Source organism: Moschus berezovskii, chromosome 7, assembly GCF_049115385.1.
Source record: "Moschus berezovskii isolate FMDL1 chromosome 7, NW_MosBer_1.0, whole genome shotgun sequence".
In the NCBI taxonomy this organism is placed as follows: domain Eukaryota; kingdom Metazoa; phylum Chordata; class Mammalia; order Artiodactyla; family Moschidae; genus Moschus; species Moschus berezovskii.
The window spans coordinates 26,737,655-26,752,342 of NC_142466.1; the positions used below are offsets into that span (position 1 = coordinate 26,737,655).

The window sequence follows — 14,688 nt, forward strand, 5'->3', positions numbered from 1 at the left end:
TTTAGATTAAAAAGAAGGGAGCGAAACAAAAGCCATTCACATTCACAGCCGTACAGAATACCATGTGCTGAAGTGCAGTATTGACCTGCAGTTTAAGGACCTGCTTGAAGTCAGGCCTATGACTGTTCAGAACGCTTCCTCTGTAGTGACGTTCTAGAATCCCTGCCATGGCTGTTAGGACCAAGGCTAAGATGAATGGTTTCAAAATCTCTAAGGACCATGGGGCCACAGGTAGCTTGTGAGGACTAGTGAAGTTGACCTTATTCTTGATGTTCAGCTACCAGAGGAACTTTTTGACTTCTAAAGACAGGATTTATTGGTCTTGAAGGCTTTTTTGGGGGGGTGAGCCTTGGCTTTGTTATTTTGTTCAGAATTTCTTTTGATTGTGGTGGTTTCCATAATTACTATACTTGGAATTTAAATGTAGAGCTTTATAAGTTTTGTAAATAAGTGATTTTTGGTTTTGAGATTGTCAATATGCACATTCTAAATTCAGAATGACTTGAAAAATAGATCTGGAGGCTATGGATAAATGATGCTTGGTTTCCAAGCCTTCCTTGGTAGTTTATGACTGTTACTAGCTGATGCATACGAAAGTGGAAGAAAGTGGTTCCAGGCTAAATATTTTTTTTCTTGATGTTTGACTTCCTTCTGCTTTTATTTTTTAAAAATCTGCACTCATAGTAACCTGAAACAGGCACTATATAAACAAGGTGACGTTACACTGTCATAGGAATAACAGTGTAAAAACTCATATATACTGAAATTGACACTTGCACAAGAAGTACTGGAATTTAAGACAGTAGGCAGCTGTCTCAAAACAACTTTTTTTTTTTGGTAGAGCTCTGTTAGAAAATGCGTGGTTACATTATATTTCAAGCATACTGAAGATGGTCCAGGTTCATATATAAACTAGTCGTGAATTGTGAGAAGAACAGAGTGTTTGAGATTCTTGGATTAAAGTTCTGATGACTACTTTCTGCTTGTTTGGTTTTTTTCTTTCTCTTCGATTTGAGGATATGGATCGACCTTACCCAGCTTCAGTTACCATTACTTCCTTACAGAAGAAGAATGTGTATCTCATGAGATCGATGTGAGGCTAAAATTAAACACTAAACACCGCACAGCTGAACAGTGAGACTGGGGTGGGGGGGGGCTTGCCTGTCTCTGCATCATTTGTGATGCCTTTATGTATCTTAAGCATTCAGGCATGTTTGCTGACTTGATTAGCTCACTTGAAAATGAAAATCTGTGAAGTTACTAACTCCCTTATAGTCCCAGTGCCAACATGTTAGTGCATCTACTGCAGTGGATTTAGAAATGAAGCCGTTTAGCAGCAATTATCTCCCTTCATGTTATTTTGCTTAGGGTAGTGATCACATTTTGCTTACCTTAAATACTAATTGATGAGTGTTGCTCTTCCTAATACCAGCCCTAAACAAGTTAGAAACTTTGTGTCAGAGAGCTCATTTAGGGATGAATATTGTTTGAGTGTACTCAGTTTCCAATAGTTGAAATTTGGTTGACTCATCATTAAAGCTAGCCATGGCTGCTTGAGGGGGTCAGATCAAAGACTCATTCAGTGGCTAGGTCATCTGATGGTGACGTGGATGACATCAAAAAGTGTTAGTCACTCAATTGTGCCCAACTCTTTGGGATCCTGTGGACTTTATGTAGCCTGCCAGGTTCCTCTGTCAATGGAATTTCCCTGGCAAGAATACTGGAGTTGGTTGCCATTCCCTTCTCCAAGGGATCTTCCCAACCCAGGGATCAAACCCTGGTCTCCTGCATTGCAGGCATATTCTTTACTGTCTGAGCCACCACGGAAGCCCATTGATGACACTGCCTTTGGTTAAATGAATAGCAGCCACTGTGCTTCTCATTCGTGCGTTTAGCAAACGTTTTGAGTGCCCGCAGGACGGGGGAGCCTGGTGGGCTGCCGTCTATGGGGTCACACAGAGTTGGACACGACTGAAGTGACTTAGCAGCAGCAGCGTGCTAGGAGTAAGAGCTTAGAGGATGGGGCAAGACATGGCTGAGCAGACAGGATTTCGACTTTACCCAGCAACACAACTCCAGCAGGCCCCTGCTGTGCCAGAGAGTGACTTCAGTAGGCAATAAACTGTTCCTCTGAAGTGATGAATAACTTGAAGAATTTAGAAGAAAGACATCTACTAATATTTTAAAAATGCATCTGTCAGAAGGCAGGCAGTCTTCACTGCAAGCAGAGTCACTTCGTACCCAGACCATCAGCACATGGCCCTTCTTAGGGCTCCCATAATCCTTATTTGCAGTCTCAGATTCTCTCCCACTATTAAAACTGTGATTTTCAGCCTTGACTACATGTGTTAGAGTCACTGGGATTTAAGAAACCTGGTTTGTAATAGACCAATTTAAAAAAAAAATTGGGGGAAAGGGACTCAGACATCAGTTTCTGTTTTTGTTTTCTAAGCGCCGTGGATGATTCCCAGTGTACCAAGATTGAGAATGGACTTTGATTAGAAACCGGTAAAATGTAAGTGTTGGTGTGGTGCCAGTAGATAGGAGAAATGGACTCAGTGCTTGTACAGTTGATAATTTGGTTTATTTTGTTAGAGAATAGCAGCGTGGAGAACCACACGGTGTTTACTTTGCCTTTCCTTCCCCTGTTATTTTGGTAGCATCTTGTCCCCTTTAATTTTAAATGAATGTGTGTAAACGCCTTAACATGTAGTAGATATTTTTCCTTTATTTTTTCACTGGAGTGGTCTATCTCCATCGATAGTGAAAGTTCTCATCGCTGACGCAGCAGTCTCATTGGGTAGGAATTATCCTCATTCTAGAAATAAGGAGGTTAATGACTCAGTGAGGTTAAGTTGTTTCTTCAAAGTCACACAGCTGGTAAACAGTGGAGCCAGGATTAGAACTTATGTGTGTATCTCCTAGCCCATATTCTTTCCATCGTAAAGTGATTCCTTGAGCAGATTTTTTTAATGTTCAGCCAATTTGAATGCTGCTCGGAGAAGGCAATGGCACCCCACTCCAGTACTATTGCCTAGAAAATCCCATGGACGGAGGAGCCTGGTAGGCTGCAGTCCGTGGGGTCGCTAAGGGTCGGACATGACTGAACAACTTCAGTTTCACTTTTCACTTTGACACATTGGAGAAGGAAATGGCAACCCACTCCAGTGTTCTTGCCTGGAGAATCCCAGGGACGGGGGAGCCTGGTGGGCTTCCGTCTATGGGGTCACACAGAGTCGGATACGACTGACGTGACTTAGCAGCAGCAGCAGTGATAACAGAACTGCAGCACATTTCGTAAGAGGCCACTGTGCATGCAGTTGACACATGATCAATGTCAAATTAGAAAAAAGCTGAATTAAAACTTCAGTGATTGACATGTAACTTTTAAAAATCAGATCTTTGAGTAAAACACAATTTCTGTGAGTAGTGTGAGGAAAAAAATTAATGAACTGAGTTTTAAGTCTCCCCTCACCTTATAAAAACAGGAAAAATGTTTGATTAAATAGTATAAGTTAGCAGTGATTATCCCCTGAAAATGATGGTGGTCCTCAAAATATAATCACAGGTTTTCATAGTTATTAGGTATTATATTTAGTTTTCTCTCTCTCTTTGTATATGTGTGAGGAACCACGTTAGGAAAACCAGAGTGGCCTTTCTAAATACCTGTATTCATAAATTCTAAGACCTAAGGGTGCCACTTAAAAGAAAAAATATTCTCTCACTTTGCTATGAAATTGATCCAAAAATGGTAGTTTATAGAAAGCATTTGGACCTTTACTGGGAGTCTTCCAGGAAACCCTTAATTGGTTTGGTTTGACTTTTAGTAGACTAAACCTTTTAATGTCCATTTTTGTCACCACCTTTTCAGTATTTTTCGTCTTGTCAAACTGAGAAACTTTTCTTTAGTTGAAAAATGGAGACCTTTAGGGTTGACTTTACTTGTCTGTGCATTCCATTGATTCCAATCTCTTGTTATTTCCTGTTCCCTGAGAGTTGGGACACATCAGTGAGCCACGGACGAGAGGTCTCAGATGATGGATAAAATCTGCAACAGACTCATTTAGAAGCAACTCTTATTCCAGAATTTTTCTGTTGTTTTTATGTTTTTTCTTTCTTTTCCACATATTCTTAGGGGTTTGTATGTCTTCAACCATAAATCTTTGTATTCAGATTTCCCTTTATTCCTTAGCTAGGTTTTCAGACCCCTTTAGTAAATTGGATTTAGTTTATTTGAATAAGCTCTCCTCTAAAATTAATGTACTTATGCGCACACACACACATAGATTACATGTATACACACACGTACTCATGATTCTCCATTATTTTAGACTGTGAAATAACTGTACTTGGTAAAGGCTGTAAATTTATCACGGTAATGTGTACAGAACACTGACAGATTCTTGGTTGATGCTTTTCACTTTCCAGTTTTATGTGTAAGGAAACTGAAGCTGAACAAGTCGTGCCCGTGAAGCCCACACAGCAGCTCCATGGAGACTTGTACCCACAGTTGCCTTGCTGCTGGGCGCTGGGTCTTAGGCAGGGCATGTGCGATGGAACACTGGGGATGTGTGTTTTTTAAACAGCACAGCTTGCTGTGTTCTAACTGATGTTTAACCTTGAAGCTGTAATAGACAGGAGATGGAAAAAGCCACATGTGTATTTCTAGAATTAATGCAGACTTCTTTTTACCCCTGAGAAAATATGCTGGCGTTAATGACAAGACTTTATGCCAGAATGAACGTGGATGTCTGTCATCAGCGGTGGAGAACTAATGTATGCCTTTCTCCCCTTCCCTTTCATTAGGGCAGAGCTTGGGATATGGCTTTGTGAACTACATTGACCCCAAGGATGCAGAGAAAGCTATCAACACCCTGAATGGATTGAGACTTCAAACCAAAACAATAAAAGTATGTTTCTTTTTTTTTTTTTTATATCTACTCACAGAACAGAGGTTGAAAAAAATGAAGGTCTCTTTGTAGTTCTTTCTTTTTGTGCCCATATAGACATTCTCTGGGAGGAATAGCAGAATTTTTCTATTTGTTGCCTGATGGGGGAAACTTTATTCATGAGTACTACATGTACGTGCTTGTGCGTAGTCCCTCAGTCGTGTCCAACTCTTTGTGACCCCATGAGTATAGCCCACCAGACTCCTCTGTCCATGGGGTTCTCCAGGCAAGAACACTGGAGCGGGTTGCCATTTCCTTCTCCAACCACATGTATTGCATTGGGCAAAAAGTTGTTCAAGCTTTTCCATTACAATTTTCGGAAAACCCCCAATGAACTTTTTGGCCAACCCAATAATTACTTGTGTATTAACGAAGGGACAGAGCAGCAACTTTCTTAGATAAGTATGTTATAAAAATTACTGAATTAAACTTCCATCCTCTATGAGAATTACTTGCCGATAACTTGAAAAAAACGTATCTGTTTCTTCTAGCACAGGGATTGGAGAAGGCAATGGCAACCCACTCCAGTTCTCTTGCCTGGAAAATCCCATGGATGGAGGAGCCTGGTAGGCTGCAGTCCATGGGGACCCTAAGAGTCAGACACGACTGAAGTGACTTCACTTTCACTTTTCACTTTCATGCATTGGAGAAGGAAATGGCAACCCACTCCAGTGTTCTTGCCTGGAGAATCCCAGGGACGGGGAGCCTGGTGGGCTGCTGTCTATGGGGTTGCACAGAGTCGGACACGACTGAAGCGATTTAGCAGCAGCAGCAGTACAGGGATTGACAGTTTTGTTCTGTAAAGGGCCAGGCAATAAATATGTTAGCTTTGCAGGCCATTATCAAATATAAAAATCATTTTTAGTTCTCAGGTCATAGAAAAGCAGGTCCTTGAGCTATTGTTTGACTGTAGTTTAGCAGATTCAGCTTACTTTGAGGAGACTGACTAGGAGAGTGTATATGCCACACGGGTTATTTTTTTTCTGTTATAGTTTTCTTTTCATGACAAATGGTTAATAACTTTATGGATATTTTCCCTGCCTTTTTGAATTTTTGAAATTCTGATGTAAATTCTCTTTGGATAAGAAGTTAATACAGTTTGCTGTGTAGGTTTCTTTCCCTTTAGAAGATAAAAGGGACGTTGCCTCTAGCAAATGCTTAGTACACGTGCCATCAATTTTCCCTCTTCTGCCCAGTGCAGACATTGCCGATCAATCATGGCAGCCTTTCTTACTGAGTCTGGATGTGGCTTCCAAATATTTGTCAAAATAGTGTTCCAGACAACCTCTATCAATTGACTGAAGTTGGAACCTATTTTCCACCCTTGATTTAAGAAGTCAGCTCAGACCATAGCCTGGAGTGGTGAGGGGAAGTTAGTCAAGGCTGACTGTGGTATCCATCTTGCTTAGAGGCTTGTCTAGGAGATTTCTGCTCATTTTTTCAGGTATCTGGAAATGCAGTGTCATCTTTGTGTTTAAAAGTTGCTTCTCTCAGAGTTGTCAGTTAAGTTAATTCATTAGCCTGGGATAGTTTTGACATGTCATTCTTTATATTTATTGGCTTAGAGGAAAGATGCTTCCCATCTCTGTCTCATCTGAAGGAAACTGTATGCAGTGACCCCCAAATGTACGTGAATGCAGATGTCTGAGATTCTACATGCTTCTTGGTCGAGAAAATGTCCTAAGTACGAAGTGTCTAATTACTAGATTTCTAGTATATTCTAAGATCACAAAGGACTTGTTTATTTTGACCTTGGTTTTTCAATCTTGAGTGTTTTTTCTAATTGTCTGCTCTTCTTTGCCTACTCTCTGTTCTCCAGAGATGAACCTTTTAATAGCATTTCTAAGTTTAATGATCAAGTACCTATAAAAAGTGTCCTGTTACCTTTTCCTATTGTTCTGCGAACACTCTGTTCTACTGCAGATTTTTGTGAGGCTTCCCAGTGTCAGTTGACTTCAGGATTGTTGCTCATGAATCGTGGTTAAGAAAATGGAATATCGTCCTTTTCTCCATTCCAGAAATAAGCACCCTCGTTTCACTGTAGTGGTTCACTTCTTTTGCTCTACATCAGTTCTTTTTGCAGTAAGGTCCACACGAAGGTAGAAATGCAGAAGAAATGGGTCTCCATAGAAGAAATATCCATGGCCTGCAGAGAGACCACTGGTGACAGCTGCTTCCTCATTGTCTGTCACCAGGCCTTCTCTTCAGGGCCCAGCTGCTCAGGCAGAATACATGCAAAAAAGGACAGTCATGCCTTGTGGCTTGTACACCATGACATCTGCCACTTCCCTTCAGATTTTCTGGGATGGGGGTGGGCGTGGTAGGTAAGCAGTAGGCTGCTTCTTTCCCACCCCTCTCATTCGGTTCCGACAGAAATATCAAATAACAGCTGGTAGCCTCAGTTTGGCCCCGATTTGTCTGAGGCAAAGCAGACCATTTTCCAGAACTACATAGCACCATTTTTGTCTATCTGTTCTTTCTGATTGTTTTTCAGTTAGATGTGCTGTGTGTTCTCATGCAACATCTGAGCCAGGTTTTTCCTAGTATTCACTGCTTTCATAGTTTTTGGAAGCTGTATTTAAGCCTTTCTGTTTCCTGTTGTTAATCAGTTTCTTTTTGCTTTCTGCAGTCCATCCTGGTGAAGCTCTGAAGCTAATCTTACAAAACCTCCACTTTCCTCATATTGCTTCTCACTCAAAATTCTCTTCTATTCCCCTACTGTTTTACCATATCATTTGGCTGAACTTTGGAGTGACCCAGCATTGTCACTGATTACTGTTCGCCACGGTAGTCAGACTGGCTCTTCCATGGCAGGCTCATCTTATTCACAGCCTCTGCAAATATGCTTTTATGGCTCCCCTGGCATATTTCTCACTCATTTTCACAGCAGCCATCCCATCCTTTGGAGTCCATCTGAAGTTCTTCTTGCTGCTGCCTTTCTGGGTTTTTCTAACTCAGGTTGGGTCTCTCCCTTCTTTTGAAATAGTCCATGAGGTGTCACAGAAGTTTGGGGATTGAAGGGGACCTGAATATGATTCAGACTTAAGCATTAACCTCTACCTGCAGTAAAAAAAAAATGTTGACACCTAAGTGGTAATCACAGAGTTTAGCTTAGACGAGGTGGTTGAAGTCAGAGCTGTGACTCAAATCTTTGTCTCTTGATATCTACACTAAGACTGTTACCATATTTTCCTTTAGAAAGCTGTAGTAGATTAATTAATATATGTATACAAGTATTTGTGCACTCCTTGAGCTCAGGTTTCTCTCAAGGTCTTCTGAGTCACCTATGCATTTGGTAGAATTACTATTTATTGGAATATTGAAACAGTGAATCAAGTGCTGTGAAAGGTGGTTTATTTCGCAGTTTTTCCTGGGGCTTCCTAGTAGCATTAGCCCAGTGGGGTTTTGTGTAATAGATGGATGGTGTGTTGAATAGATGACAAATATTCACTATTTCTGCAATGAGTGAAGTCGAGTCCCACAGGCACTGAGAAATCTAAAGCAGTTATTCCCAAACTTGGTTGCAAAATCACAAGGAGGATGAGTTAGAAATACAGATTCTGGGACCCACTTCAGATCTACTCAATCAGTGTCCAGAGGTAAGATGTAGGAATCTGTTTTTTTGTTTTGCAGGTAATTTGTGGGGGGCGGGAGGAGAAGGGGACGACAGAGAATGAGATGGCTGGATGGCATCACCGACTCTGTGGACATGAGTTTGAGTGAACTCCGGGAGTTGGTGATGGATAGGGAGGCCTGGCGTGCTGTGATTCATGGGGTCGCGGAGAGTCGGACACGACTGAGCGACTGAACTGAACTGAACTGAAGACCTAACACTTAGGAACCACCAAAATGTATATGGGTTCTCTAAATACTTGGTACTTCTGCATGCAGAGTTACATTTGTTTTCATCTTTTACCTTGATAATCTTGTGGATAATGCTCTTAACTGGAATATTAATCGTGGTTTTATTTTAATGCCAATTCAGTGTTTGGAGTAAAAAGAAGTTCATACTGTCTTTTAAAAGGTGTGGCTTATAAATTAGAAAAACTTAATAAGTTCACCTTATGTTACAGATTTGTTACATACAGTGGCATTTTTAGGTTAAAGGTTCAAGGTGGCAGTTCTCTTAAGCTTCAGTTTTTTTTCCTGGTTGAGTTAATGTCCCAGCAGCTTACATTGCTGGTGATAAGAGGCAATCATGATGAGTAAAGCTTGCCCGTGTTATCCCTAATAATGAGCTGGTAAGTAAAGTGTGGATATTACAAGATGTTTTTAGCTTTTGATACTAGGGAGGGTAGTAAAAAGGGCGTATATGCACAATTCTTTTCACTCCTAAGGGAAAATGAATTTTTTTGCCTTGGTTAATGGTATCAGACCTAGATTCATGCTGAGCAGAGTAAAATCACTCATTTCTGAAAATGCTTAGACTTTCCCCCCCACATCAAATACTGTGAATAAGAGATTATCACATAAAGAGAGACTGTCACATGAATAAGAGACTATCACAGTAAAATCTATATCTTGACTCCCAGCTCCTCCCCCTTCTACATTGGGCCTAGCAAGTTTTATCCCACAAAGTGGCTTTGCTTTATTTGAAAGTAGTAGGAGCTGTTGGCCCTCCCAGGTGGCTCAGTGGTAAAGAATCTGCCTGCCAGTGCAGGAGTCGCAGGTTCCATCCTTGGGTTGGGGAGATCCCCTGGAGGAGGAAATGGCAACCCACTCTAGTATTCTTGCCTGGGAAATCCCATGGACAGAGGAGCCTGGTCGCTACAGTCCGTAGGGTCACAAAAGAGTCGGACACAACTTAGTGACTAAACAACAGCAAGGAGCTGTTATCGCAAGGAATAGAGAACTTTTCATCTTTATTGATAGGTTCCCTTGTGGCTCCTCTGGTAAAGGATCTACCTGCAATGTGGGAGACCTGGGTTTGATCCCTGGGTGGGGAAGATCCCTTGGAGAAGGGAACGGCTACCCACTCCAGTATTCTGGCCTGGAGAATTCCATGGACCATATAGTCCGTGGGGTTGCAAGGAGTCGGAGATGACTGAGCGACTTTCACTTTTACTCTCACCCCTAGAAATCCATGTCTCCTCTCTCAGAGCAGAAAAAACCCTGTCTGGAAATGCAGCTAGCGTAGAAAAAGTGCCTAAATTTGATTTTGATTGAATCAGTGTTTCTTAATCATCAGACATAAGTCAGATTAAACCTTACCTTTGCTTAAAAATTATTAATTGACATACATTAATGTGGAATTTCTCATTAAAATAATTAAACTGCCATTTCTGTCTATATGAAAAAACTTAACAATAGGAATATTAGTTAGAAATAATAATGTCTATTCTGTAAAGTGTTCAGTTTAATAGAGAGCAATTAAGTAAAGCTTAATACACCTTTTTCCTGAGCTACTGTATTGCTTTTAATTTTTGTTAAATTTATACCTTTTCTACCTATAGCTTATCCTTTTCTCAATTAGAAAATGTCATGTTTGTCGACTGCTTTTCTCTTTAGCATGAACTATATCCTTAATATAGGAGGAATCTATACATTTCTAAAGTTCTACCCTCCCTGATACTATTTAAGTGATTTAACTGGCTGTATAAGCTTGGATGGACTCGATCTTTTAACCATTTTAAGTTTCTATTTATATCTGTAAAATCTTTAAAAATGATGAATCAACTTATCACTGAGTCTGTTTATTACCCGAGTCTCTTAACTTTCCATAGTGTTCTAGACTCTTTTCTAAGAAAAGGTGTAACTGTTTTTAATGAACTCATGGCAGTTACGTGGGATGGTTTGGTTGAGAATGCATTTAGAGTGAAGTGCAGCACCCTGTCCTGAGGAGGTAACAGTTAACTCTGTACACTGTTGAATGTTTCAGTTCAGTTCAGTCGCTCAGTCGTGTCCGACTCTTTACAACCCCATGAATCACAGCATGCCAGGCCTCCCTGTCTATCACCATCTCCGGAGTTCACTCAAACTCATGTCCATCGAGTTGGTGATGCCATCCAACCATCTCATTCTCTGTCGTCCCCATCTCCTCCTGCCCCCAATCCCTCCCAGCATCAGAGTCTTTTCCAATGAGTCAGCTCTTTGCATGAGGTGGCCAAAGTATTGGAGTTTCAGCAGCCCCAGTAAAATTAGTACTGGAAAACTTGTCTGTCTCAACCCTCGGTTCACGATTATCTGGGATGGGGTTGGTTTTTGTCTGTCATTCTAAGTTGTCATTTTATAAAATTTAATTCTGAACCTGAGGAAATACCTTGCGGCTGCTGCATAAGTCATCTCCCCACTCATTAGTGGAGGAAAGGACATGGAAACAGGAATGGGAGTGAAGTTGGACTATAGGCTTGCCTCTTGTTGGGTGCTCTGTTTAAAGTTTCTGCAGCACTATTCTCGGGTATGGGTTTTATAATAGCAGGAAAGCTGAGAGTTCATACTTCTACTGGGAAGTTTGAAAGCGGGTGTTAGGGAAATCACATATAATTAGCTGGAGTAGAAAGCAGGGTGAGGAGTGGTGTGGAAATGCGCCTAAGAGCAGTTAGGGGTCTGAAAAGGTACATGTGCCACGCTGAGTGAGGAGCTGTGGTTTTATGCTGTAGGTAAGGGAGGGCCACCGAAGAGTTTTCGGCAAAACAGTGACAGGATTGGACTTGGGTGTTGCTTAGGAGGGGAAAATCTGCCTTGGATTTAAACTCCGCATCCCTCTGAGCATCTCAAGCCACCTATGGCTCTTGTGGCTTATTTACGTACTTGCTATTTCTCATGAAGGTACAAAGTGTAAATGCTTATAGAAAAAGTGTGGGCTTCACAGATTTATAGTCATCTTCTGTAAAGTACCCATCAGTTCAACAAGAGTATAGATCATCATTTACCTTTTATCTTGACCAGAGTGGGAAATTTTGAAAGTAATAGCCTGAAGGACAGAACTCACAGTAACTGACAACTTTTGAGATGTTATCCTACATTTATTATTTATCTGATCAGGTCTCTGTGGAGAGACAAATGGAAACTTTGAGTAAATGATTTCTATCCCTTTTTTAAGAAAATGAGATTGGGTGTATGTTTTTCTAATTTCATTTCTAACCCATGATCTGGAACTTTCTGGAGCCAGATTCTAAGTGTATTACTACATGTGATTATCAGAAGCTCTTCAATGCATTTGAATAAACCTCACATCTGTATGGAATCCAGTTTATATGGTCCTTATATGAAATGAGGAATAATAGATTTTTTGAGTAATATGTTTTTTGTGGAAGGCTTTGCTTTCAATTTTAATTTTTTTTTTACCATAAGAATCTCCAGAGGTTGTTATTATCTAGGGGGCCTGGCAGGGTCCAGAACTTGGTCCTGACTTCAGGCCTGTTGTGTTATTTCTGCTACTTATAAGCTTTGTCCATAGTGGGAATTAGACATTTGAAAGTTCCCAGGGGGCAATACCTTGGCATTCTCTGAACAGCTTTTCTGTAGAAGGTACTTCTCCACGGTTGCTGGAGCAAAGGCTAAAGACTGCACAGACGGAAGATTGAAGAGGAGGGTTCCTGGGGGCAGTGTCCTAGCCCACTTCCTGTCCATCTGTGCTTGTGAATCACGGAGGGTGGCAGTGGGAGAGAGACTTAGCAGCTGACCTACCCGTCTTCCTTGGGAGGGATTTTGTAGATCATTTCATTACGCACGCGTGGCCCTACATTTCCTGCCTATTTCATACCTGTATACCAGCAAGGTTGGTCATAACTTTCCTTCCAAGGAGTAAGCGTCTTTTAATTTCATGGCTGCAGTCAGCATCTGCAGTGATTTTGGAGCCCCCAGAAATAAAAGTCTGACACTGTTTCCACTGTTTCCCCATCTATTTCCCATGAAGTGATGGGACCAGATGCCATGATCTTTGTTTTCTGAATGTTGAGCTTCAAGCCAACTTTTTCACTCCCCTCTTTCATTTTCATCAAGAGGCTTTTGAGTTCCTCTTCACTTTCTGCCATAAGGGTGGTGTCATCTGCATATCTGAGGTTATTGATATTTCTCCCAGCAATCTTGATTCCAGCTTGTGCTTCTTCCAGCCCAGCGTTCCTCATGATGTACTCTGCATATAAGTTAAATAAGCAAGGTGACAATATACAGCCTTGACCTACTCCTTTTCCTATTTGAAACCAGTCTGTTGTTCCATGTCCAGTTCTGACTGTTGCTTCCTGACCTGCATACAGGTTTCTCAAGAGGCAGATCAGGTGGTCTGGTATTCCCATCTCTTTCAGAATGTTCCACAGTTTATTGTGATCCACACAGTCAAAGGCTTTGGCATAGTCAATGAAGCAGAAATAGATGTTTTTCTGGAACTCTCTTGCTTTCTCCATGATCCAGTGGATGTTGGCAATTTGATCTCTGGTGCCTCTGCCTTTTCTAAAACCTGCTTGAACATCTGGGAGTTCACGGTTCACATATTGCTGAAGCCTGGCTTGGAGAATTTTGAGCATGACTTTACTAGCATGTGAGATGAGTGCAATTGTGTGGTAGTTTGAGCATTCTTTGGCATTGCCTTTCTTTGGGATTGGAATGAAGACTGACCTTTTCCAGTCCTATGGACACTGCTGAGTTTTCCAAATTTGCTGGCATATTGAGTGCAGCACTTTCACAGTATCATCTTTCAAGATTTGAAATAGCTCAACTGGAATTCCATCACCTCCACTAGCTTTGTTCGTAGTGATGCTTTCTAAGGCCCACTTGACTTCCCATTCCAAGATGTCTGGCTCTAGGTCAGTGATCACGTTATCGTGACTATCTTGGTCGTGAAGATCTTTTTTGTACTGTTCTTCTGTGTATTTTTGCCACCTCTTCTTAATATCTTCTACTTCTGTTAGGTCCATACCATTTCTGTCCTTTATCGAGCCCATCTTTGCATGAAATGTTCCCTTGGAACCTCTAAGTTTCTTGAAGACATCTCTTGTTTTTCCTATTCTGTTGTTTTCCTCTATTTCTTTGCATTGATCACTGAGGAAGGCTTTCTTATCTCTCCTTGCTATTCTTTGGAACTCTGCATTCAGATGCTTATATCTTTCCTTTTCTCCTCTCTTCTTTTCACAGCTGTTTGTAAGGCCTCCTCAGACAGCCATCTTGCTTTTTTGCATTTCTTTTCCATAGGGATGGTCTTGGTCCCTGTCTCCTGTACAATGTCACGAACCTCCGTCCAGAGTTCATCAGACAGTCTTATCTAGCCATGAAATTAAAAGACGCTTACTCTTTGGAAGGAAAGTTATGACCAACCTTGATAGTATATTAAAAAGCAGAGACACTACTTTGCCAAGAAAGGTCCGTCTAGTCAAGGCTATGGTTTTTTCAGGGGTCATGTATGGATGTGAGAGTTGGACTGTGAAGAAAGCTGATCGCCGAAGAATTGATGCTTTTGAACTGTGGTGCTGGATAAGACTCTTGAGAGTCCCTTGGACTGCAAGGAGATCCAACCAGTCCATTCTAAAGGAGATCAATCCTGGGTGTTCATTGGAAGGACTGATGCTAAAGCTGAAACTGCAATACTTTGGCTACCTCATGTGACGAGTTGACTCACTGGGAAATGTTGGGGGCGGGAGGAGAAGGGGATGACCGAGAATGAGATGGCTGGATGGCATCACCGACTCTGTGGACATGAGTTTGAGTGTACTGCGGGAGTTGGTGATAGACAGGGAGGCCTGGCGTGCTGTGATTCATGGGGTCGCGGAGAGTCAGACCCGACTGAGCGACTGAACTGATAGCA

General features: G+C 41.4%; 1 protein-coding gene across 7 annotated transcripts in view; it reads left to right on the forward strand.

Annotated features, from left to right (window-relative positions):
• ELAVL2 (ELAV like RNA binding protein 2) overlaps window positions 1-14,688 on the forward strand; it is a 79,251-nt gene that overhangs the window by 32,436 nt on the left and 32,127 nt on the right. For all 7 annotated transcript variants that reach the window (XM_088837664.1, XM_088837659.1, XM_055427840.1 and 4 more), the window contains exon 3: window positions 4,807-4,910. In XM_088837664.1, coding sequence (XP_088693790.1) covers window positions 4,807-4,910 — 104 coding nt within the window. The remainder of the gene's footprint in view (window positions 1-4,806; window positions 4,911-14,688) is intronic.